Below are 24,815 nucleotides of genomic sequence, written 5' to 3'. Positions count from 1 at the left end.
AGCAGTGAAAGATCATTGCCTGGAAAGAGCACATGTCACAAGCATTATTATGTTGCAACTACTCTACTCTCTCTTCTCTCTATTTAGTCTCACACAACTACCAAATTAACTTTCCATCTTCCACCCACTTTACTCTTTACTTCTTCTCTTTTACTTGGTAGCTAATGTCATGCAATACTTCCTGGTACTATATCTGTACAATCTGCTGTAACTTCCCACGCTATGCTGCAACTTCTAGTAAGGCGAGTGCCAGTGGTCTGGTGACGCTTAATGCAAAGGAAAAAATAACATTTCTGACAAGAGATGGATGAGTTTGATTTCAAATGTTTATTCTCAAAGCATTAAAAATGAGTACAGTTCAAATATTGCATTGTTTTGTCTGCATATTTCAAAGTAAAACAATAGTCCATGAAAGTGTCACAGGTACAGACACAGCTCAAATCAGGATTTGCAAGCAAAGTCTCTGCTCATTCCAAGAACTTCCTGATAGCTGCACTGGAAAAGAAAAGTTAAGTCCATTTAGACATTTTCAGATACCCTCTTCCAGACCAACATCTTCCTTGTTCCCCTCTGACCAGACTTAGTCCAGTCTCCGCACTTTCATATGTCCATTTCTTGCACAGTGTCCATCTCTTTGACCTTCTCTGCTCAGTTCCCCATTGCTTTCTATCTAGGGCAGTAACTGGGTCAAAACTTGTCATCATTTCATGCATTATGCAGAACAGTCAAAAATCCTTCTCAGTGTCCATCAGGCTTTCCGTCCACTCCACAGTACACCTGATCCAGTCCACACTTGACCTCTGAACTTGAACCCTTCCTCAGAGTAATCCAGAACCAACGTGCTGACCCAGAATGCACCAGAAGATCGTGCTCTTGCATGAGGTTACAGCCACAGCCTCTTAATCCAGACATATGAGGCTGGCAGAAAGGCTCAACACCCACAGCTGAGGCTCAGCTCTCTGACTTTCTTTTCATCATCTTCATCATCATCATGTGAAGCATTGTTGCAGGGGAATGTCACTTCAGCGCTCTGGGAGCGTGATGCTGGGCACCCAGTCGTACACACTGCGGCTCTCCTCACAGAACAGACTCAGCTTGTCTAGTGCGGGGTCTTTCCATGGGTTTGCACTGGGGCTCTGGAATAAAAAAAGAATAAGACATTTAGAGTCAGAACACCTACCACAGATATAGGCTATGCACACATGCAGAAACTAGGCTGCGTGTGCAGAAAAATTCAGACAGGGCAGTGATGCATGCATGATTCACTGGCTGAGTGGGTGCTCTCTCGGGAACGTACCGTGACAAGAATGCAGTGCGCGTCCTTGGGCTCGCCGGTCTCGTCTGAGCCCACGAGGTCTGCCAGGCGCTCGATGTCGTTGACGCGCACCACGTTGATGTCGTTATCGAAGCAGAAAGCCTGGATGAGGGTGAAGTGGATCTGCAGAGCGATGTCACATTCGTACTCTTCATCAGTGGAGAGGACGCAGAATGCCACGCTGTCTGGGTCACTGTGGAACAGACAAGGAAGGTGGTCAGAACATATTCTCTCATGCTTATGCTTAAATGTTGTTTTTTTTTTACAAAGAGGACAGTTAGTCAAACATTTCACGAATTGCAATACTTACACATTCATGACTTTAGCAGATTCATAAACTCCAACTGTCAGGTAGTCCTGCTTCTTAGCGGCGAGCAGCAGCTCTTCCAGGGCTGCGCCTGCACTTTGCACCCTTGACAAAGAAAAACACACATCATCAGACACTACAGCACTAATGACAAACCGGTATAAAGCATTAACCCAACGGCTTGAATAATGTTGAATCCGTGTGTTAAATATTCACCTGTCTGCGTTTTCCATTGCGTTCTCTTGTCCGCGGATCTCTTCCAGAGTCATAGTTATAATCCAAGCGCGATCGGGATTTTGAAGTGAAGAGTAAAGGCTGTGTGGGTCTCTGTTTAGTCTCTTGCGTTATTCTGAGCTCGGAACAGACTGTGGGTGCTTTTATAGCAGCTCTGCGTAGTTTCTCGGCAAGGGGCGGTCTTTTCCGCTCCTGCCTCCTACCATTGGCTTAGAGCAGCCTTTGCTGAGGAAAAAAAAAGTCCCCAGGGCACGGAGCATGATGATAACCCCACGTGGGGCAAGATTACAACCTTTCAAGAAATCCCCCCCACCCACCACCAATTCCCCCTTACCTTGTCAACATCCAACATCACCACAGTGAGCAAAAACTAGAAGTCCTGTTTGCGATGGACCCTCAGAGTGACTGTAAACAGCACAACTGACACAACAAAGCCTGCACCCACTGTGGCTTCAACCTGAATATCACACAGTCAATTGATATTCTGGCACGTAGGCTGACATGTTTATGACCTAATAATGCATACATATGAATCATGTGATATTACACGCTCGTGGAGAATAAACAGAAAGAGCGATTAAAAAATTTTTTTTGCATCCTAATGTATTTATTTATTTTAAATAAAATGATTGTTTTGCAGGTGGAGAGCCACGGTTTATACATCGTGTTATTAACCACGCCATTACTGAACACCGTGCCTTGTGTTTTTGTTATGCGCCAACTGATGTTTTCCCATGACAGTTACAAAACCAGTGGGCACAGGCAGACCAACACACCTCGGACAGGTGATGTTATCGAATCGGTTAAAGGAAAACTGCACAACATTTTGCTGCAGTGGAATCAGTAATGATGATTCCATTATAAACTCCGGAACAATCCTCTAAGAACTGGACTTCCCCAAAGCGTGGGGAATCACTGGCGCGTTATATTTAGCCCATCCAAACTTTCCCTGCCGGTCTAGTCTCGCCTTGCCCTTAATAAGCAGCTCGTTGGCGGTACACCTGCGCGCGCGTGCATCCTATCAACCTGTTACTCAACGCGCTGCTGTGTTCACGGTCTGCCCGGTAGTTACAGAACTGTGCCTCAAGCGAGCTCTGCAAGCCTGTCCTGACCCAGATAGGGGGAGATTTCTTGATGGCGACGTGTTTTGGAGAGGAATGGGGGCCCCATCCCTCCCCCATCATCAAAACAGCTTGTGGCCGGCACACGCCAGTTTTTTTGTTCGCCCTTTGAAAAGGAAGCTTAATTACCGGTCTGAGTCGACGCGTGTCGTTTCTCCGCGCGGAGAGGAAAAAAGGCCACTTTGTGTCACAATAATACTCACGTCCTCCACCTGCCCCCCGGGTCCTTTCATGGGGGACTGGGGAGGGATGTGACTGTGTGTATGTGCGGCCCTCGCCTCTTTAATTACCCCACTCCATTCAGTGGCCCCTGCGGCAGATGCCCGACAGATGCGCGTGCTCCCCCCCCGCAAGCGCCACGCGCCGGCCGTGGTGTTTTCAGGCCTGTTTATCTTATCACCTGGACTGCGTGTGTTTACATTCAACATCATTCGCCTTTCAGACAGATGCCGAATGCAGTGCATGTTTGCACACCAGTTGGATGGTCTTGTCCTAACTTGAAAATGGCATCTACTATAATCTAGCAAGCAATAATATGATTAATTGATTAATTAGTTCGTTAATTTAACTCATTCATTCCAATTCAGACAATTATAGGAAATGTGCACCACACAATAGTGTTAGAAGTACCACAAAGTAATTACAAGATTATTGCCTACACTCTGTTGAAGGTTGTTTTCTTCTGAAATGATGAGTCAAATTAAAAAATCACTTTGACATTTATTTTAATGCGAATTAAGATGCCGGCATGATAAGTGGGTGACCTTTAACCTAATCTACACCATCTACGGAGCTGCTGAACTCCAGCTCGGCCCGCACAGAGCAGCGCTCAGTGTCAGAAATCTGAACTGACAGCGCCATCTGCTGGTCATTCAGCAAGCGTGACCTTTCCTCTGCTACACATGTTGAATAAGCTCATGACTCATGACTCCCAACAACATTACACTCTGTGAGTCACCGATCACTTCTGAAGTCAGAAAAATATTTTTTTGCAGTCATGGAGCAGGAATGTGGACAAGGGAATACAAAGACATTGAATTGAAATGCTTGTCCTCCCCAGAACATCCTCAAAATGTCCTTGTATTATCCATACAGGTGAATTTACATGTTATTTATATATATAAATCTAAATACTGGTCAGATAAACATTACTAGATCTTTTAGTATCTGGAAGTTTGTATCTTGGAAGTCTTGGCTTTGACAGCTCTGAATGCAGTAAGCAGCTTGGCTAAGAGAATGGGGGAAATCCCAGGCTGGCTGAGAAAATCCCACTGGAGGATGAATTAGAGCATTAACTTGAGCAAAACACCTAACTCTCTAAAACACTCGTGGTCAAGCTGTGGAAAAGTCCCAGACTGTGGTTGAACAGACTTTGTCTGTGAAAATATCCCCAAAATGTTTTGTAGGACCATTAAAGACCACAAATATTATGAAAACTGAGAGCATTTTAAACAAACTTATATAGCTGTTCAGAGTGAACTTCTGTTGTGTAGCCCAGTGCATCTCTTTTGTAATGTTTCATTTCATAGTAGGCCATGTGTGGTCAAAAGCCTCCTCAAGTTGAAAGACTGAGCGTACGGCTATTCTATTCCTTCATCAATAACACTGATCAAGAACAACTGACTCATTCTGATTTATAAAAAGTTTATTATTATAGAGGTCCAGACATGTCTTATACATACAGAGTTCAAATGTACATAAGAGCCACAATCATTTAAGCGTATTTACATTCCCTTCTTGGACTACGTCAAATGTCAGTGCATTTGTTCAACATGATCAACATTTAAAATCTCATTGACTGTCGATTATAACAAAAAGCAGTTCCAATACCATTTAGATTCCATTTATTACTAACAGTAACATAATAAAATACACAAAAAATATGCCTCACTGACAAAACAGGTCATTACATTTTTGAGTATATTTTTACTGCAACACGGTTTACTGAGCAAATATATCAAACCCCGTATTCTGTGCACATATGTGCTGAAGTATTTCAGACTGTCCCGAGGAAATGAAAAAGAGGAATTTGCAGGGGTAGACTTGGGTTGGCTAACAATGACAAAGTCAAGGGTGTCTTGTTCTATATTTAGCAGACATTTTTTCTTGCTTTACTGTACAACGTAAAAACAAAGCATTCCAAAATTAAAAAGGAGCATGAATACCCTTGTTACAAGGGAAATACTAACAAACTTTACAAGTCTTCTAAATGGCCAAATGTCCTGCAATGGCTTAAGCATTTGTGTCAACCACTTTAATCAAGCTTTATGAGAAACAAGCAGCCATCTTTTACAATGCAATGGATGCTCCTGGCTAGTCTGCTGAAGACTACTTCTTTTCACAATAATTTACTATGGGAGAGTCAAGACAAAGCTCTCCCTAGAATCTGGCGATAAATAATAATTGCATCATGTAATACTTATCTTGACGTAATCAACTGCTGGTTCATAATTTTTACTGCGTCAGTGCCCACAAACGTACAAATTTTGGTCGTTAACACCACTTTGAACAATAAGATGAGAGCCCTCAGTGCTACCGAAGTAGTGTGTTGCCTCCAGCAACACAGGCGTGTATATTATCACTGCAACGTCCCAATCTTTTGGCAGTTAACACTGCTGAAATATGGGAATCTCTTTCCAGTTCTTTTTTGCCCACTGGAACAAGGAAATCAGAACAGAAAGTGCAATAAAGTAACAGTAGTACATCAGATGGCCGTTAGAGGTGAAAGAAGGTACAGACAGATTGATCATATATCTTAATAATTACTGATATTTTCCCTCCTCCCTTGTTTAAGTTACCTACCTAAAACATTGGGAATATGGCTCCCTCTGCTGATCATATTGATCAACACCTCCCTACTACATTTCATCTGAGCGGTGCTGTTGTAATATGACAGACGGGGGGTTCTGGTCTATCCAGTTATCCTTGGATCCTGTGACCTCATACGCCACTGCAGCATCAATGGATCCTTCCTGTAAGGCCGCTACTCCGCCAGCCGGCCCCGGCGTCATCTCTGTAGCCTGAGTGGGACTGGCGAAGTCTGCAGAGGAGTTGCTATTCACTCCTGTTTCTGAATCAGGCTGCTCCACCCTCTGGTAGTCAGGGGTGTGATTCTTCTGACCGCCGGCAAAGATGGCTTTAACGTTCTCCACCTCCGCTTGGTGCACTAAGAGAATCTCTGTATCTTTAGGCTCAAGGTAGGGGATGGCGTCAGAGCTTCCTGGTGGCACTGAGCGCAAGGCCCGGGAGATGCCTGCAATAATGAACAAGAAATGGTCTATTGAAGTGATGTGGTGCAGTATGCAAGTACAAACTTAACAGACATGCTATCTTGATGAGGAATCCAACATATGTGTATCAAAAAGAATTTGCAAGAAAGGCTGAAATATAACAAAGGACAGACTTTTTTCATTTTGAGGTAACTTACTCGAAGAGGGTGTGTAGAGCTCTTTCTCTTCTGCGTTTCGGCCAAATGGATTGACTGACGGGAAGATGATGAGACAGAAAGAGAGCAGGAACACCTAGAGGGCAAAGCCAAGGAGAGAGTGAGGAAAACAATACTGCAGCATGACAAAGAACACTTTATGAGAAATATAATAAGGATATAAAAAAAGATGTCAATATACAAACAATTTTACCATAACACATGTGCTGGTTGTGCTGGCCTTCATGGTCGACATCTTCACCATTGTCTGAAGCTTCCTCAGTTGCTCTATCAAGGAACTAAGAACCAAGAGTAGATATTTACTAGGACAGGTGTCATCAGATTGAGAAGCATTTTTTAGATACGTGCTATTACATATGAATGCAGAAGCAATAGCTCAGAGTTCTTACATGTTCTGTTTCTGAAGCATTTGGACTTTCTTCTGTAGTTCCAGGTTGTGTGCGGTACAGATGGCAACCCTGTGGTAGACATTAAATCAGTAATTAGTATATTTATCCAAATTAACCAACCATAAAAACTCATAATATAGACATACAATAAATCACTGCTGGTGTAACTAGTGACAGGAAAATTGTTGCTCAATTCTTCTAAAAGTTTTTCCAGCAGTGAATGTTCTTGACAGAGTGGCTACAACTCCTCATATATAACTGTCTATTGACTGAGAGAATTTCTATCTCAATTGTAAACATTTTGGCCTCTTCATCTCACCTGTTTTCCAGTCCATCAACATACACCTTCTTCTTCTTGCGGCTCTCCTGAGCAGATTGCTTGTTGCGGATCTTCCTCCTGACCCTCTTCAAGGTCCTCTCTTCTGCCTGTTACACAGAGGAGGCTTTCACCAGAATGTTGACATGACAGACAACGATGTGTATATAACAGCCCTCAGCAGCTGTGCCGCAGAAAGACCAAACACAAAATCAATTTGAAGGCTAATCAACTAAAAATTATAATATTAAATAATGAAAATGAAAAACTATTATACAGAGATACGAAAATAAAAAACAACGAATACATTTGCTACAAAATGAACAGCAATAAATCTGATTCATCTGCAGCATGTTGGCTGATTGTGCTCATTATTATACAAACATTTACAACATCTGGCAGATGTTCTTATCCAGGGCAGCTTACAATGCTGCACAGCATCATCACAAGACAATCGACTCAAGTAAATAAACATATTTTCAGCATCAATTACCTTTGTGAGAGGCATGTGTGTGGGAATAGTTGCTCCCTCTTTCGTCAAAAGCCGCTTCTCCTCCTCAGTGAGCACAATCTCTTTAAACTGAAACTGAAGGGAGAAAAGACCCATTACATTTCTGGTTATTCAGTAAAGCATAAGATGGTACCACAGTTGTAGCATGCAACATGCAAAGAAACAGCTTGCAATTAATGTTACAAAATTGAAATGAGATATACCAAACTGAAACTTTCAGTTTTCTTCAAACAAACTTGTTGGTTTGACCAAAACAAAAGTGGGAAAAACTGACCTGGTCTGTTTTGTTGGGTTCCTGTGTTGAGTCCTCTATGGACAAAGTGCAGGGCAGCTCACATGTGTTGTCCTCCTCCTCCTCCTCCTCCATGTCCTCACTCAACAAGTCGTCTGACACAAGATAAACACATTTGAAATTAACTTAATCTGCTAAGTGCCTCCATTTGATTATGTATGCAGCATCCCTCCCACAAAATGTCCAGTACTTCCCAGTGTTTTGAAGGGATTTAAGTGGATGTCAAGGGGTTGAGTGGATAACATAAGTACATAAGGCTATAGACTCACAAATGACAGAGTTCTTGAACTACACATACCCAAATCAATGAAGACATCTGTATCTGGCTTCTCTGCCCTCACACTCTGCAGGATATCCATGTCCCTGCCTCCGCTTTGCAGCAGGGAGTAGCTGTGATCCGCATGGACTGTTAAGGCCTCCAGGCTCTCTGCCTGCAACTCTCCAGGGGCCAGGGCAGGGTCCGTGTGCTCCGGGCTGGGCTGGGAGTAGCTGGGACTGGGCACAACGTCACTATCACTGCACTGGGGACTCGGGCATCCCAGATGGTTGTTGTTTCCAACTCCAGTGCTGCTGTCATCAGAAATGCCGCTGTCGCTGCCCAAGGGAGAATGAGAGGGACAGATAGCCTCCATCTTGTCCTCTCCCTCTAACAAGCTGGAGAGAAATTCTTCAGTATCCATACCTGTCAGCATCTAGGGGAAAAACGCACTGTGTTACTTCCAAAATGCACACACAGTGGTGAGTATTTAGGCTTGTGCTTTTAGCTACTATATGGTGTCCAAACTTTCCAAAATGTACCGTTAGTCATATAACCATGTGAACAAATGAGGGGAAACCCCAGTTCAAGCTCTCAAGCTTTAACACCAAGATTACATAAAGTTTGAAAATACACAGTAGTAGTCATCCAAAAATCCAGAGGAACAATATGGTTAAAAATATTACATCTTGTTCAGATAGCCAGGATTCAATGAGCCCGTTCCCATCAGGAAAGAGAGGCTCAGCAGACCAGTCCTCTCCACTGTTGAACAGCAGCCCCAACAGGTCTGTTCCATCCATGTCTGGAAGGTCCTCAGTGACTGACATCTGTAGCAAGACAGCAGCACACAGACCTCAGCATTTACATCGAGTTTATTTGTAAACAATGGTATCTATGTTCATATAATATGAGTACGATGATAGAATCAGGTGTATTGCCAGGAGGGTTTCACATAAAAGTAATTTTCCTGAGGGTTTTAATGCATAACAATAAACATAGTAGATGAAAAAAGAAAGTAGTGCAAGTCAAGAGGCCTAATAAATACGAAAACTGACAATAAAATATTAAACGATATTATAGAAAACATGACTGATATTTAAATAAAACAGCTGTATAGTTTTGTGGAGGAATGTGTAGGATTTTTAGCTGGCAATGTGCAAATGTTTACAGTAAAATAGTAATCCAAAAGAAGAGCATTAATGTAACACACAGCCATTGAGTCCGGTGGCGTAGACTTTACGTTAATGTATGCACAACTAGCCATTTTGTGATTTAGATTTAAATTAATGTGATGCTCTTATAGACTGCATTACAGATGAATAAATTAAAAGTATTCAGTCAAATGTTGTCATAGTTGAATTTTCTTTTTTCAATATCACCCTGCTATACATGTTTGTGATGGTACAGTGAAAATTGTGTCACAGTACAAAAGAAGGTTATGCAGTTTGCCCCACACTTTAACCTCCATGTGGAGGCTGTTATGACTGTAAAGAGTTTATTGACCTCAGCAGCCACAGACAGATCACACTTCCCCGTTGATGTTAACACGTATACTAAATTGCCATGTAAACAGCCTGATATTGCATCACTGCCACGCTCCCACCATGACCTCATCTTATGTTGAGCCCCGCCCCCCCATATGGGCTTTGTCACGAGATCTGAATACAGTATCAAGTGTCAAAACAAATAACTCGTTCAGCCTTTAGTTAATTCCGGAAAAAGGCAATTTATATGATGCAATACGTGCTCAAGTACAAAGAAAAAATATGAATGCAGTCCGGATACAAGGTTCCTTTGTTGTCTTGCAAAATAAGAGTATTCTTTTGCAGCATAGCCATTTAACTCACAAACGACCCAGTTAACGCAGCATTGAACACATACAAGTAATATGAATCAAAAAACTTTAGATTTTAAAGCCAGAAAAAACGTACTGCATCAATTCCTATGGCAGAAGAAAGACACGTCTTAGGCCAAGCTCGAGGAGCCAGCCAGCTCGTTAATGTTAGCTGTTAAATCCTGTCATGATCTTTAATGCCAAGAGGGCGTAGTTTCTCGTGGCATTACAATTTACACGTACTTAAAAACATTAAACACAGTTAAAATTAATGTTTGTTTTTCTTACCGCTCGACGACAGGAGACAAAATACCATTCGAGTGAGAGCGTCCGGGTGTCTTGTGGGTTTTTTTCTACTCAGCGTTTCTTCGCTGCTACAGTCTCAGCGCTTCCTACTGAAACCACCTTCCAACAAGGCAAAAAATGCGTCATCACGTGAAGGCGGATATGAGTACGTGGTCTTCTTGAGTGCTTCTGGGAAGTGTAGTGCAGTACTCCACCATGTACTGTACTCATGGTTGTTCTGCTTTCTGTATTCTGCAAGTGGCCGTATATATTTTTTTCTTCCATTTTTGCAAATATATAAAAAAGAATAGAGAAAATAAATATTAATAAAGTAGGTTTATACTGAAGTGTATTCTATAAGACAAAAGAATAATGTAACCTTAGAAAAGAAAATGGAAACCAAGAGTCAATATATTCAACAAATTTGTGTCCTTTGCTCAGAAAACTTTTAACTTTCACAGCTGGAAGGCAGCACTTGCACTGTATTGCTCCATTTTCTGCTTTAAAGACAAAATAATGGTGAAATTTCCACCCAGTGAAAGCATTTCCTTTCACTAGAGTCCATGATAATGAATTTGTTAGATTAGCTATGGTTTCACTGGAGACCGAGAGTGGTGCTATGAGACTTGTTAAGTGTACACACTGCACATGTGCATTGTATGTTCTTTATTTCAAAATGTTTAAATTTGTAATCTTGCTAATAATCCCCATTTTTACTAAATTAAACTGTAATCTCATTACATTCTTTCTTCTCTAACAGAAACCTTTTATTTGTATCCTGATTATGTACTCAGTTACATGTAATCTGTTACTCCCCAATGTACACACATTATTTACACACGCAAACACAAAAGCATCACAAGCTCCAAAAATATTTCATAAAAAAAGACAGATGCATTTCAATTTTAAATGTATTTTAATCAACACATGAGTATTAACATGGCATCAGATAATTTAAAAAACCTAATTACTGAAATTCATACAGAAATTGCCTGAGTAGTAACCGAAAATTGATTTTGCCACATGAACAACTAATAACTTTGGTGGTTGGTATGTTGGTATTTGTAGCTTAATGACATGTATTGGCTTTTTCAGGCCACAAGGAAAAGAGAGTGAGGTCATTCATGTCAACCAGTCAAACATCTCATGGAGATACATCACATAAGAAGGTAAGATGTGAAATCTCTATTCATATCATCATAAACTTTATAGGAGTGTAATAAAAACCAGTCTGTCTGATTTCATAACATGATAGAAAACTAAGGCATCGAAGAAAAGTGCAATTAAACATTAAATACACCACATTTCATGTTTCACCACGTTATCACCTCAGCATAATGTTGTGGATTTCTAACTTGTTTCCTTAATATTTATGCTACATTGATTTCTCTAAGGTTTTATTGGGTTTATCCAGCAAAACTGAGCATAGGATGGGGCTATAAATGATCTGGCCTGCATGATCCAAATGAAAAGCTGTGTTTGCCATCTAACCATCATAATGTTAGTTAAATAAATTATTTTTACCAACATTTCCCTAATCTCATGAGGATTACAGGTACCTGTCCCTGTCAAAAAAGGAGACAACAGTGATTGACTGGCAGCATTCTCACAGAGACTAATTTTACTTACTAGAAGAAAGTTACTAAAGTAAGAAATCCCAGATTTCAGGAGCTGAGTGGGGTTATATGCCATGATTTCAATTTAAACTGCTGGACTGTAAAGCACTTTTTTATTTATAATGAAATCCATGCAATCTCATCGCAGACTACAAGTCTTTCCAGCATTTTGTCACAGAATCACACAGAGTTTAGATGTATGCCTCAAACTACGGTACACTTTTAGTCGTTCCTTTTTACTCGTTGGTGTTGGTCCGACTACCTTTGTGACTGCGGGCACGCTCTCGACAGCCCGTTTCTTGTGAGCACGGTGTAGCAGGATCCGATAGACCCCTGTGATTGAGCTCCTGCAGTCTTTCCCCTGGTTGTTGAGGATGTGTTCTGAGGTGATCCCTAGTGTCTCCAGTGCTGCCTTTACCTCCATCTCTTCCTCCCCGAGTTCAGATGGTTCACTCTCTGCTAGGTAGGATGGGTCTAGTTTAAAGGGCTCCATGGCACGAGGGAAGTCCACAGGGAGTAGCCACTCACATCCGATCATCTGCTCCACTGTGCAGCGGTCAGATGGTATAGGTTGGAGGATTCCCCTGATCAGCCTCTGGCATGCCTCTGGCACCCACGAGGGCAGGATGTAGGCTCCCTCCAAGATGCATCGCTTCAGTTTGGCCACAGTGTCTGCCCTGAACGGCATCGTGCCTGTCACCATAAAGAACAGCATCACCCCCAGGGCCCAGATGTCTACAAAGATGCCAACATAATGCTCATCCCGAAAGAGCTCAGGAGCGGCGTAGGGCGGAGAGCCGCAGAATGTGTTGAGAGTCTCACTACGGCGACTCAGCGTGCTAAAGCCAAAGTCCCCGACCTTGACGCAAGAGCTGCTGGTGTAGAACACATTTTCTGCCTTCAGATCACGGTGGATAATGTTGTTTTCATGCTGTAGGAGAAAAAGGGGAAACCTGCATTATGTAATGTAATGTTATGCCACCTACTTTCACATTAATTCACTGTTTAAAGTGGAAAACTTCAAGCATCCAGTGCACACACACTGAGAATTGACTTTTCAGTGAAGTAGCATCTGAAGTAGTATCTTGTGACCAGCAATTGAACTTGCATTTTTATAGATTCAGAATTTTCCAATGAGGGAGAAGATAGATAGATTTAAGCATTCTTAACCCAGTAATCAATCTTTTTGTGGATAAAAACATATCTGACAATAAATCATTATTACAAGCAAAGTATTTTTATGTGTCTTAAACCACACTACAATTTTACTTTTCCAGTAAAGCTGCTTTCCCTATCTTTTTTGATAAAAAAGTGAATGCCTAAAAAACACGTGTGGGGAGTAATCAGCTTCATATGTGATCCAGTAGTAGTAGTAGTAGAAGTAGTCTGCACTAACAGAAATTGTCATATGAGATTAATTAGATTAGAAGATCAGATGAAATTTTAATGACCCCCGAGGTTATACCAGGTCATTGAAGCAGACAGAGAACAGGCAATACTATAGATGAAAATACATTTCTTTACTAACATACAGTATAGCAGACAGTATAGGTTGTCATCTTAATGGTCAATATCACTGTTATTTGACAATTAAGACTGTAATTAAATCTTTTATAGGTTACACTCAGATTGAGATTTTGTTTTCGATTAATTAAACAACTTGAATATAAACGTATATGTACTGACCATGTGTCTAACAGCAGAGAGGATCTGAGCAAAGACAATTTTGCTTTCAGTGTCAGAAAGCTTCCCTTCTGTAGTAATCTTGGTGTAGAGCTCCCCTCCCCCTGCGTACTCCATCACCAGGTGTAACCGTGACAATGTCTCCACCACCTAAAGAAGAAAGTACACAGTGGCTGAACATTGAGAAAGCCCCTTGAGATCAGATGTAGCTCATATATAAGTCAATATGAGAGTGTGTAGGAGTCAAACCTCATAGAGGCGTATGATGTTGGGATGGTGTAGCTTCTCCATGCTGGACATCTCTCTGGACAGCAGCCTCTGGGTCTTCTGATCCAGCTTGGTTTTGTCTAGGATCTTTATGGCCACTTTGTCTGGTGATGCCAAGGAACAAGATTAAGATCAATGATCACTAACAAATGATACATTTATACAGAAGAGTACAGATCATTTAGAGAAATACTTCAAAGCCGCATTTCATTTCAATAGAAACTTGATAGGGAAAATAAAAGTGCTCCTATCATCATTAAAATAACTTAGCTTTTCTGATAACTGAAGCTTTTGATGTATTACATAAATTGAAGATCAAAATGTGAGCCTCGTTTCGTCTAGCACACAGAATTGCCCCTGAAGTGACCAAGCCGGATTCTCAGCTCTAGATAATTTGATGGAGGATAAGCTGCCATCAGAAACCAATTTTCTTGATTATGTTCTCCCAGGGGGTCAATTCTCACTTTTAGCCTTATCTTAGAAGGAAATTTGCTTTTGTAAATGAAGGAAAAATTGCTCTTTTTCTGTCATACTGCAGTGACTTCAAGCGTGAGCAGATATGGAGGGTCAAGTAAGGGTGAAGATTAAGGGACGGATAGAGCTGAGTTAGCTATATTATCCTGGAATCAAATTTAACTTACCACCTTTGAAAATGTGTTGAGAGGAGATACAGTGCGCATTTCACAAGGTCCACAATTTTACAGCCAGTAAAGATCAAAATACTTCACATATATCAAATTCAACAACTGATATCTTTACTGTATTCTGTTAAATGATTCATAAAGAGAAGTAAAATAGACCTCAGGTAACTGAATACAGAAAAGTTCTTAAGTGGCAAAATGGTGTTGAGATATCTAATTGTGCGTCAGTATACATTATTCAGGCATGGTATTAGGCTCCCTTTCAGCTGTGACATATCTTTCAATAGGAGCATTGAAAATGCATCGCAGCTCGTATTGTTTTTGGAGGACTAAATGATACCACTTACATGCACGCACGCACACACACACACAGACACACACACACATAGCATGGCATAGATCGGAATACAGTAAAGTACATACACCCCTACAAACATAGAGCAGGCACACACAGAGCTACACACTCTTTCCCCTCCCTCTCTTTAGCCTTTGATGAGGCATGCAGCAATTTTAGCCGTCGCTAAGGAAACTGGAGATCTCTAATCAATCCATCTGTTCAAGGGCAGCAGACAGTCTGTCTCTTTGTGGCTGAATCAGCCCCCTGGCCAGGCACACATCGCCTTGTTAGTGAATTGCGACATAAGAACACACTTGTTAGTGTTGCAGCCCATTGATGGAAACAGCTCATCAGCCAAATTATCACTTAAATGTAATTAAAAAAAAGCCAGAGCTGAAAGCAAAGGGGAGCTTACCTAAGATTTTTATCTTTAAAGATGGATGTGTTTAGACTTTTATTGATTGGCTATCCAGTCAAACTGTCAACCGTCTATCACTTCATAATAGTCAATATGATTGCTGCTCCTCAATGGATGTTTTTCTTTGCTTGAGTGCAGGTGTTTTTAACAGTTGCATTATACTGATGTCTTGTAGTTTCTTACCTTTGGTGAGGGCATGAATTCCCAGCTTGACATGGGAGAAATTCCCACAGCCAATCTCTCCTCGAATTTTGTAGAAGCCGATTCTTCTGCCCACAGTTAGCTCACGGACCACCCTGTGACCAATACACATAACAGAAGACTTAACGCTAAATATTCTTTAAAATATACTACAGTGGAGCCACATAATAAGTAGTTTACCTCCTGGTGTGTCAAAATGTAAACAGAAATCTTGATTAAAAAAAAGGTAATTACTGCTTTATCTCTTGACCCCTACCTTTCATCCTGGCACATATCTAGGTTCAGTCTTTCCAGTGGAGTGAGGCGGCGAATGGTGGCTCCCTCATCGTCTGTGTTGATGTCTGAGCTGTCCTGGCGGCTCCAGCGGTTGTACCTCTGGCCACCAGCGACCACAGCTGTGCCTCCAATTGAGCCTTTGACAGAGTCTCCATTAGAGTCCCCGGTCTCAGCCCCAGACACTGAGATGCTCCCAGCGGTGCCTGCTGCCCCCGACCCCCTGGAGCCTGCTGTCCCGGCCCCAGCTTCAGCCCCTTCTGGGCTGCTCTCGGATGGGCAGACAGCAGTCATCCTGCACCCGGGGTGACGTGAGCTTAGCTCATGGCTGGAAGAGGTGGGGGGCTGGATGCACAATAAGAAAAAAATAAGAAAAATAAGAAAAACAAAAATGAATCCTTGCTACACTCTTTGGATGGGTTATGTCTTTAAGGCATTATGTAAAAAGTTTTCCTCAGATGCACAATGACTGGTGCCCCTACATTATGTCAGTGTCAGCGTCTTTTAGAATCAACCCTTTCAAAATAAAAATAAAAAGGTATGAGAAGAAGGAATAAAACTGCTTAAGTAATATATATAATATAATATATAATTGATTAACAATACTTGGATTTGCAACACATGCTCTCCATTGTGAGACTGTTATAAGCTAAAGAATTAGCCCCCATTTTTACAATGTGCACACAGTATCTCTAGCAAACCTCACATACAGAGCACACATAATTCACGTGTCAAATAAAAATGCAGTTAAATAGCTAGTAACACTTTAATTACACATTGTTATACTATCTTACAGAGGAAATTCATATGGGACATAAACCTTGACTTACCTTCAGATATGTGAATCATTTAGAAGGTAAATTCTTTCAGCGTCCTTGCCCAAATCACATAGCTATTTAGCTATTTAGAGTCAATAAACAAATGTTATGACTGTGTGTTTTCCTGTATTTCAACAAAATAGGACAGAACCTCCAGTCCGTGGACCCAAGCGCATGCTGCATCCAAAATTGCAAGAAATCTGCTGCAGCTGCAAACTGTCCTTGCCACAATGGTTTATCAGAGACAGTTTGTCATCTGACGCTTGGTGTAGTTGTAGTCTTGCATCTGAAGAATTTCCAGTGGTTTAAACCTTAGTTTTCCTTATTTGTATCTGTCGAAGAAAAGGTGAAGAAGATCAGATCGCCCATGTGTCATCGGATTCATGCTCACTGTTGTCTCTTGCTGAAGAGGTCTGCGGAGCTTTAATGGGCTCTTTTGAGTCTCCAGGGTATAAATAGGCCACAGGTTGAGGAGGAGGGGGAAGAGGAGCTGGTCGGGGTGGTTGGAGGAAAGAGGTTGAACAGATGATAGTGTCAGGGTACAGCCAACCTAGTGAGCCTAGTGAGAAAACCTAGAATGAAAGCACAAGAGAGATACAAAAATAAATGTTATTTATGTTTCATTTTTATACCTCCCTCTCTTTTTTATTGTCTAATTCATGTGTTTTCTTTCCATGTTTTTTATCTACTTGTAGCTATGTCACTATATTAAACATTTTGGCAATTTTGTAGTCAAGCATCTGTGCAAAACCATTATATACATGAGATTCCACCCTCCATGGGAAAGAGTTTGTGTGCACATGTCAGCACAAGTGTGCCTGTGCAGTATCTGCTTGAGTGTCTGTTGATCTGTATTGTAATCCTTACTTAATTTAGTGCGTGAGTCCTGCTCTAAGGGCGAACGCAGGCTGGTTGCCATGAGAGCGAAAATAAACAAATCAAAAATCCTCATCACTTTCTACCACTAAGAAGATACTTACAAATAGAGCTGCAGCAATTTGTTGATGAATTGATTACTTGTCAACCATTAAATTAATTGCAAACATTTTTGATAATTGATTAATCAGAATTGTTTTTAAGAATAAAAGGCCAAATTCTCTGATTTCAGCTTCTCAAATGTAAAAATATTTCCTTTAGTCCTCTATGACAGTAAACTTAATATCTTTGGCCTGTGGACAAAACAAGACATTTGAAGACGCCATCTTGGGATTTGGGAAACTGTGATCAACACTTTGTATCATTTTCTACCAAACAACTGATCAATTAATCAAAAAAATTATCAACAGATTAAATGATAATAAAAATAATCATTAGTTGCAGTCCTGCTTACAACCTGACTAACCTATTTCATTTTTGATAGAGTGATGACTTGTGATGTGTGTGTGTGTGTGTGTGTGTGTGTGTGTGTGTGTGTGTGGGTAGATTAGGTTGTAATTAGGTGATAATTGCATGCTGCTCAGAAAACAAAGCTCTAACAATGTCCCATGAGTGGTGAAAGGTGAATCTGAGGTTAAGGTGAAGTTGATATTGCATAATAACATACCACTATATGACAAATCAGCCAAATAAAATAAACAAATAATGGTGTTTAATTTACTTAAAACATCTTTGCTGAGGATGTTTTAAAATTGCATTGTAAATTTAAAATAAAATAAAAGTCAATTGTTCAACAGTCATTCATTCAGACACCTGAACTGAATTATTATTATTATCTATTAAAAACATGTAAATCAACTGCATCATTGCACAGGATGTTCATATTCCTCCATCATGATGAACATGGCTGCCACAGTTTTTCGATTCAGTCGCACATTCCTGGGGACGTAAACTAACTACAACACTAGTCTCCAGCATATACACTAAAAACTCCTGTTTCCTTTAGTAGTTGTTGTTGCTTTTTCATAAAAACACTAAACTGTATTATATATATACATATGTTATAATAAAAGAATGGGCCTGGTTCTGTGTTTGACTGACATGGCTGATTTGAGTTTTTTCATGGGATCTGTTGACAATAAAAAAAATATAACATAATGCCATTTCTTTAAAGTCGCAAACAGAAACCATTTCCATATTTACCATAAATTGTAATGATTAAGTTTGTGATTAACTTAAATCTCAATGGTGATATTCTGAAGTTATTTATAAAAAAACAGTTATAGCTGCTGTGAGAAACAGTATCACACAAAATTATGCAGCAAAGAGCTACAAAATTTAATTAAACAATCTACTCCAATGGGGTGTCCAGTGCCGTACAGACCAGAAATTGAGTTAGGGTGTTCAGACGAAGACGCTGTCATGATGACATAACATTGTGTGTGTAAGGCAGGAGTAGAAATGGTTAACTTAGCGTAACATGGTGCTTTGGAAGGTGTTCTCTCATCCGTCTCTATATTAAGATGAATGAATCTATGTTAAACCCTCGCTAGCAAATCAAAGCAATTCTCTTTTGTGAGGCCTGCAGTCTCCCGGCCTTCAAACACCTTCCTGCCATCGGCCATGAATATCTAAGCATTGATCTCAGGCAGCCTAAAAGGACTTGCTAAGAGAGGACAGGCATCCACTTTACAGCACAAAGCAACAAGCTCTGAATACCAGTCTTTTATGTATGTAAATAAAAAGACTAGACAGCAACCATGCATGAGATAAACACATCAATGGTGAGAGGGGAGTAATAAAAGTTTTGGCCCAAAATCACCATAAGGAAATTGTATTTTTCAATTGTAGATACATATTTATTCAAAGTTCCAGTGTGTAATATTTAGGAGATTCTATTGGGATAAATTTAATATAATACTCTTAGGTATGTTTTCATTAGTGCATGATAAGATGTGTGTATAATAAGTGTAAAAATAAGAATTGTGGTGCTTTCGTAACCTTAGAATAATACGTTTTTATCTACAGAGGGAGCAGGACATGTTTCTACAGTAACCCAGAACGGACAAACCAAACACTGGCTCTAGTTAGGGCCTTGCCCTGTTTTTGTGGCAACCGTAGTTTCTCTGGCATCTAGATGCCATTAACTCCCACACACTGTGCTTTAATATGAATTGGAAAACAATATCAAACAGCTCATCAGACACCTGTTTCACATCCTGCTATTATTGTCTGTTTTTCATTCAAAATATCATACTCCTGATCCTCAAAAATATATTCTTAAAATCTCTTTAACAGAGTGAGACACAACTGGATTGTTGAGTATAGCAATTTTAAATAACTAACTGAATCTACCGATAATTACTTCAAGTGAGGAGAATCTCTATAGAGGGTCTACAGATGAGTAATAGTTACCTAGATTGCTTTGTGCTTTGCTTCGACTGGATAACAGATCTACCTGGTTGCTTGGTGATGGACACTGAACGAGCAGCAACAAGTTTGTTTGTCTTTTTTCATGCTGAGGATTAGGCATTAACTGGCACTGAGTGTCAAGAAAGAGAGCACACAGTGCCCTGTTTACAGTTAAACCATTCTGCATTGAGCCTCAGAGTATCCATGTTAATTATGTGTGTGACTGATGGATTTATACACAAACACAAAGACAGAGCACAAACAACAGAGTAGTGGTTTATGGAAGCTGAGAACGGCCATGCTTGCAATTATTTTTTTAATACTTTTATTTCGAGATCATGAGTTAATTTATGTCATTCTCTCGATAAAGCAAAAAGTTGGTTTTTTCGAGATAAGGGGAAATGTATCATGAGAAAATGAGGGGGATAATTATGGAGAACTCAAAAATGAGTGTCTGGATCATTTAATCACATTAAATTTCAGCAGGAGATCACTGTCAGGACCGTCAGGATTCCTAAATGAATTGAAGAGAGTTGTCACCAGAATATACATCTGAGAGTTAATTTAAGCTACAAATTTTTGGGCAATGTGACGCCAAACTGACAAAATATATAAGAAGAAGACTGATATTAAAATAATGTGTTGACTTTTCATGCACTTTTTCCTGGCTGCTGGCTCATTTTGATCAGTATGACAATGAATATTAACTTGTACATTGCATGCCATTCCTCCATGCATTGTTCATTGTGTTAAACACATGTTACATCTATGATACACCATCTATGAATGCTGGTGTGGCACTCTGATCTCTGAAAAACATTATAAGTAATGAGGATTGATTATATTGTTGCATTTAGTCAGACCAATCTTAATTGGTTTTAAAACTACAAAATTTAAGTTTAGTAAAAGCAGGTCTGTATTAAAGGAGTGCTGTAGTACAATTTTGAAGTTTAAAAAGGCATCAATGGTCTTTGGGTAGTGACCGAAAGAGTGAGATCGTGGACGAAATGGGTTTCTGGCCTCACCCTTAGAGACAGGGTAAGGGAGCTCAGACATCCGGAGGGAGCGAAGGAGCCAGTTCAGGTTGTTCGGGCATCTGATCAGGATGCCTCCTGTGGCCTTTCTCTGTAGCTTTTCCGGCAAAGTCTGACTGGTAGAAAACTCTGGGTTAGACCCAGAACTCACTGGAGAGATTATATATCTCACCTTGCTTGGGAACACCACAAGCTCCCCCAGGAGGACCTGGAACACGTTGCCGGGGAGGGGGATGTCTGGACTACCTTGCGTAGCTGGCTGCCACCTCACCAAGCCCCAGATAAGCGTCAGAAAATGGATGGATGGATAGTTGCATCCAGTCTGCCTAACTTTGCAGTTTCAAGTTCGAATTACAGACAGATGTAGCATTCAAAAACTCACTCAGTTAATACAGTACCACTGCTTACCACAAACAGGTTTATGAGTCTGCAAACAGCCAGCCCTTCATCAGCAAACACTATCAGCTTTGCCAAATACAAGTCCTTACTCACCAGTCAATCATTTGTCTGAGGATCCCTAAAGAAAAGGAGGAGGGTTTGCCTGGCGCACTCTGCTGCTGATCACACTGCTAGCATCAGCAGCCTCTTCACACACTTCAAACACGAGAGCCTATCCACAGCAGCTGTGGATCAAGAATTAGACACTCTTTCCTAGACGCCTGTCTGTGCCTGTAGTGAGTCAAGCTAAAAGAAAAGAGGAGCTGTTTCTCGCATCACAAGCTATGAAACGTCTATTGATGAAAGAGTTCTACCGCTCTCTTCTGTCCCTAAAAAGCTCCTTACTCTACCTCCTATTCACTTTACCTCCATTCCCTCATTCCGCCTGTGCTTGTATCCCATTCTCTCTTTTTCACTGCCGCTATGCATTCAGGCACAAAGACAACAAACGCACCAACACGTACACACATTCACTCACCCTCTCCTCAGGCAGACACATGCACAAGCACACTCATCTAAATACATACACACAAGTGTGTGCGCACACACACAGACAGTGAGCTCTGTCCACACAAAGCTCCCCAGTGTGTTAATTGAGACGCACGGCTGACAAGAATAAAGAGCTCAGCAGTGAAAGAGCTGTGACAATAAAGACTATGGGCCCTAGGAACAGAGAGGCAGGCCTCTCTGGAATCTATGGGGCAAATATTTCACATTTCCAAAAAAACACTACTGACCTCTGAATCCCTTCCCCCTGACACACACACAGAGTCCAAACTAAAGCTGCACAGGCCTCTATGGATGCACCCCAACTAAAGCACTTAGATATAATTCAGAGCTTGCTTTGCAACTGAAAGTGATCATAAATACATACTCTTTCTACCACTGATTTTATATATATATTTTTTGTTTTACTTCATTTGTATATTTTATGTGGCATGACCTAATACTACCTATTAATACTATAGTTGTGAAAAAATGTACAGTACAAAGTTATTCCCTAAGCCTGACAACACATGACATGCAATGCTCCCAGTACTGTAAGCTCCCAGTACATCTTGGAGAGAGAGAGCGAGAGTCTCTGAGGCCACAAAGTTACCATGACACTGTGCGCAGGGAGCACACTAACATAATGCACACGACTGTAAATCTTGCATCTGGTGCAAGGTTCGATTCAAAATCTATCTGGTCAATTGTTTCTTCCTGCTTTAAAGAGCAATCTGAGTTTGCATGTTATTCACTGTCAGAGCTTCAAAGAGTTGTGCATCAAAGAAAGAACACACAAAGCACAATGTTTCATGTGATCTGACTGATTGACCATCAAAAGAATAAAAATCAAGAACACGTTTCATTCAGGCGGTATGTAAACAGACCCCAGAAAGGGCTATTTTTGCTTCGGAAATATGGAAATATATTCAGCTTCTAATCCAGGTCTAAGACAGGTGCAAAAAGATAACTTTTTGAAATTGGCCAAAAGACACAAAGATCATGTAGTTATAGACACAATATGGGGCATTCTGATGGCTCAGTTCAATAAGAATAATAATAAAGGGTATCCAAATTTGGCTGCTGAGTCATTCAAATCTCTAATTTCTCTTTGCAATAAACAAACACAGAAACCATGAAGCGCAAATACATCAGTCAGGGTGTATAACCACAATAAAAAGTTATAGTGTCATGCGTTTTCCTTTTATTTTTTGAATTTCCCTCGTGATAAATAAAGTATCTATCTATCTATCTATTTCCCAACAGCCACAGACATGTCAGGATAGCTCTTCTCTGACAAACACATTAGTATTCTGTGTCTAAGTTGTGTTTTGTACCTTCACTACAGAGGAAGATGATGGCAATCAAACTATCAGTAAATTATCCTTACAGGGACCAAAACAGTCATGATGGTTACTCCATAAAGACAGATAAACCCCCATTAGAGTGCAACAGGTGTTGCGGCTAAACTCCCCCCATTCTTTGCCTGATTGCATTCACACTGCGTGCTCTAAAACAGTACAGGAGGATAGTCAGATCCCCAAAGTTGATATCCTAATTTGCGCGTGTGCGTGCGTCAAGTGCGTGCGTAACTGCCGATGCATTGTGATCATTTTTCAGAGGTGACACATCAAATTTAACGACTACAAGCGTTGCAAAAAAAAGGGCTAAAATCTCATTTAAAAAATTAGATTGAGGTTATTATTTAAAAGGAATGATGAGCCTCATTCTCGGCCCATGTGATACGAGCTCTACCACCTTCACAGATTATTTGTCAAGGTACTGCTGAGTCGCCATGCGGGGTTGTGACTGAATTTAAATAGCCAACATCTTTTGCAAAAAAAAAAAAAAAAAAAAACTTACAAGCTTTGCAAACACAAACCTTCTTAGGAGTGAAAAAATCTTGCAGCAATTAAGTGACTTGTCTATTGGTTTTCAATGACAGTCAACAGTTAACACCCCCTCGCACCAGGCCATTCCCTATGAGCCAGCGCATTTCTCCTTATAATCCCACCACCGCAGTAACAGCAGAGATGTTATATTAGTGAACTTACTTGGGTAAATACCTTCATGAGGCTCGCAGAGACAGGCTTTACCGACCTCGCTGTAAAATCATCTTCTCCGGTGCCCGGTGACATTGAGCGCACTGGCTCTGCTGCAGCTGCTCCCCGGTTCGGTCTGTTGTGAAGGAAATCCGCCTGACTGGCAGGTGAAAGCGACCAATCAGCGGCGGACTGAGGAGTCCAACGTGCGTCTCTTGTCCAATGAGAAGCGAGGATTTAAAAGCTCTCGCTTTAGTTCAGTATCACAGGAGCTGTCCAGAGTGCGAGGCGGCGGGACTCACCAGGTAACCCGACCTGTCTATGTGTGTCTGTGTCTGTGTGTGTGTGTCTGTGTGTGTGTGTGTCACGCACCATGGTCACTGGCCACGCTGTTAGCGCTGCGGAGGTTCAAGATGGGGTCAGGGGACCAGTAATAGGCCTTAACAGGATTCCAATAAGTGTCCATGTCTCTATTTCGCTACTAAAGACTTCCCTGCGTCATAACCTCATCAAATGGACTAAAACAAATTGAGATCCACTTACTAGCTCTTCCCGGATCTTTCAAATGTATCTCACGGTGTTCCTCAGCGGTTGGAGTTTCCTCAGTTGTCATGAACATAGCTTTAATGTCCTCACCCTTTTTCTTTTTTTTTTTTGTCAGAATACAGTTTCCTTCAAGTATGAACGTTCACTTTGAACATATCAAATTTATATCACAATGTAAATATCTGAAGTGCAGATTATTGACAATCAATCCAAGGTGATTGTACACAGATATCAGGCCTTTAATGTTGTATTGAATTGAATTGTAGTTTGACTGTTTTAGTATAGCTATTCAGTGTATTGCAGCCTCTTAATAATAACATATCTAAAATAAATTCTGCTTGTTAAATGGTTTATGAGCACTGGTCTGCATTACACCAACTAACTCAAACCTACATTGTTTTTTTTCTGCCATATGGGGTCAG

At 40.8% G+C, this 24,815-nt stretch overlaps 3 protein-coding genes across 4 annotated transcripts; all 3 read right to left on the bottom strand.

The window, feature by feature from the left end:
* Positions 1-308: 308 nt before the first annotated feature.
* gadd45ga (growth arrest and DNA-damage-inducible, gamma a) lies at positions 309-2,007 on the bottom strand. Its single transcript, XM_051422573.1, has 4 exons — positions 1,839-2,007; positions 1,626-1,727; positions 1,298-1,508; positions 309-1,136 (listed from the first exon to the last, which is right to left on the bottom strand). Exons 1-4 carry the CDS (start codon positions 1,889-1,891, stop codon positions 1,023-1,025), a joined length of 480 nt encoding a protein of 159 aa, XP_051278533.1. The 5' UTR covers positions 1,892-2,007; the 3' UTR covers positions 309-1,022.
* Positions 2,008-4,604: 2,597 nt separating this feature from the next.
* On the bottom strand, positions 4,605-10,449 carry creb3l3l (cAMP responsive element binding protein 3-like 3 like). Its single transcript, XM_051422557.1, has 10 exons — positions 10,309-10,449; positions 8,873-9,013; positions 8,229-8,622; positions 7,913-8,025; positions 7,621-7,713; positions 7,131-7,237; positions 6,812-6,880; positions 6,616-6,700; positions 6,405-6,498; positions 4,605-6,230 (listed from the first exon to the last, which is right to left on the bottom strand). The coding sequence occupies exons 2-10, from the start codon at positions 9,011-9,013 to the stop codon at positions 5,836-5,838; spliced, it is 1,491 nt and encodes a 496-aa protein (XP_051278517.1). The 5' UTR covers positions 10,309-10,449; the 3' UTR covers positions 4,605-5,835.
* A 753-nt stretch (positions 10,450-11,202) lies between these two features.
* nim1ka (NIM1 serine/threonine protein kinase a) lies at positions 11,203-24,008 on the bottom strand. 2 transcript variants are annotated; one of them, XM_051422558.1, is made up of 7 exons: positions 23,860-24,008; positions 16,572-17,131; positions 15,725-16,086; positions 15,451-15,563; positions 13,854-13,975; positions 13,608-13,754; positions 11,203-12,852 (listed from the first exon to the last, which is right to left on the bottom strand). In XM_051422558.1, the coding sequence occupies exons 3-7, from the start codon at positions 16,033-16,035 to the stop codon at positions 12,094-12,096; spliced, it is 1,452 nt and encodes a 483-aa protein (XP_051278518.1). In that variant the 5' UTR covers positions 16,036-16,086; positions 16,572-17,131; positions 23,860-24,008; the 3' UTR covers positions 11,203-12,093. The 2 variants fall into 2 exon arrangements, with proteins under 2 accessions (XP_051278518.1, XP_051278519.1); XM_051422559.1 differs by having other exon boundaries at positions 23,872-24,008.
* Between the last annotated feature and the right edge of the window lie 807 nt (positions 24,009-24,815).

The sequence above is a fragment of the Dicentrarchus labrax genome, unplaced genomic scaffold (genome assembly GCF_905237075.1).
Source record: "Dicentrarchus labrax unplaced genomic scaffold, dlabrax2021, whole genome shotgun sequence".
Classification (NCBI taxonomy): domain Eukaryota; kingdom Metazoa; phylum Chordata; class Actinopteri; family Moronidae; genus Dicentrarchus; species Dicentrarchus labrax.
This window is presented reverse-complemented; position numbering and strand designations above follow the sequence as displayed.

What these genes read in the sequence shown, in the direction of transcription:
- gadd45ga (XM_051422573.1), bottom strand. Translation starts at nt 1,891, where the DNA reads ATGACTCTGGAAGAGATCCGCGGACAAGAGAACGCAATGGAAAACGCA. An exon ending in GCAATGGAAAACGCAGACAG is followed by an intron (nt 1,728 to 1,838) that starts GTGAATATTTAA and finishes TTCTTTGTCAAG; the next exon opens with GGTGCAAAGTGCAGGCGCAG. An exon ending in TCTGCTAAAGTCATGAATGT is followed by an intron (nt 1,509 to 1,625) that starts GTAAGTATTGCA and finishes TCTGTTCCACAG; the next exon opens with TGACCCAGACAGCGTGGCAT.
- creb3l3l (XM_051422557.1), bottom strand. Translation starts at nt 9,013, where the DNA reads ATGTCAGTCACTGAGGACCTTCCAGACATGGATGGAACAGACCTGTTG. An exon ending in CCTGGCTATCTGAACAAGAT is followed by an intron (nt 8,623 to 8,872) that starts GTAATATTTTTA and finishes TTTTTCCCCTAG; the next exon opens with ATGCTGACAGGTATGGATAC. An exon ending in CAACCAGCACATGTGTTATG is followed by an intron (nt 6,499 to 6,615) that starts GTAAAATTGTTT and finishes TTTGCCCTCTAG; the next exon opens with GTGTTCCTGCTCTCTTTCTG.
- nim1ka (XM_051422558.1), bottom strand. Translation starts at nt 16,035, where the DNA reads ATGACTGCTGTCTGCCCATCCGAGAGCAGCCCAGAAGGGGCTGAAGCT. An exon ending in AATTCATGCCCTCACCAAAG is followed by an intron (nt 13,976 to 15,450) that starts GTAAGAAACTAC and finishes TGGCATCACCAG; the next exon opens with ACAAAGTGGCCATAAAGATC. An exon ending in TCTCTGCTGTTAGACACATG is followed by an intron (nt 12,853 to 13,607) that starts GTCAGTACATAT and finishes TTTCTCCTACAG; the next exon opens with CATGAAAACAACATTATCCA.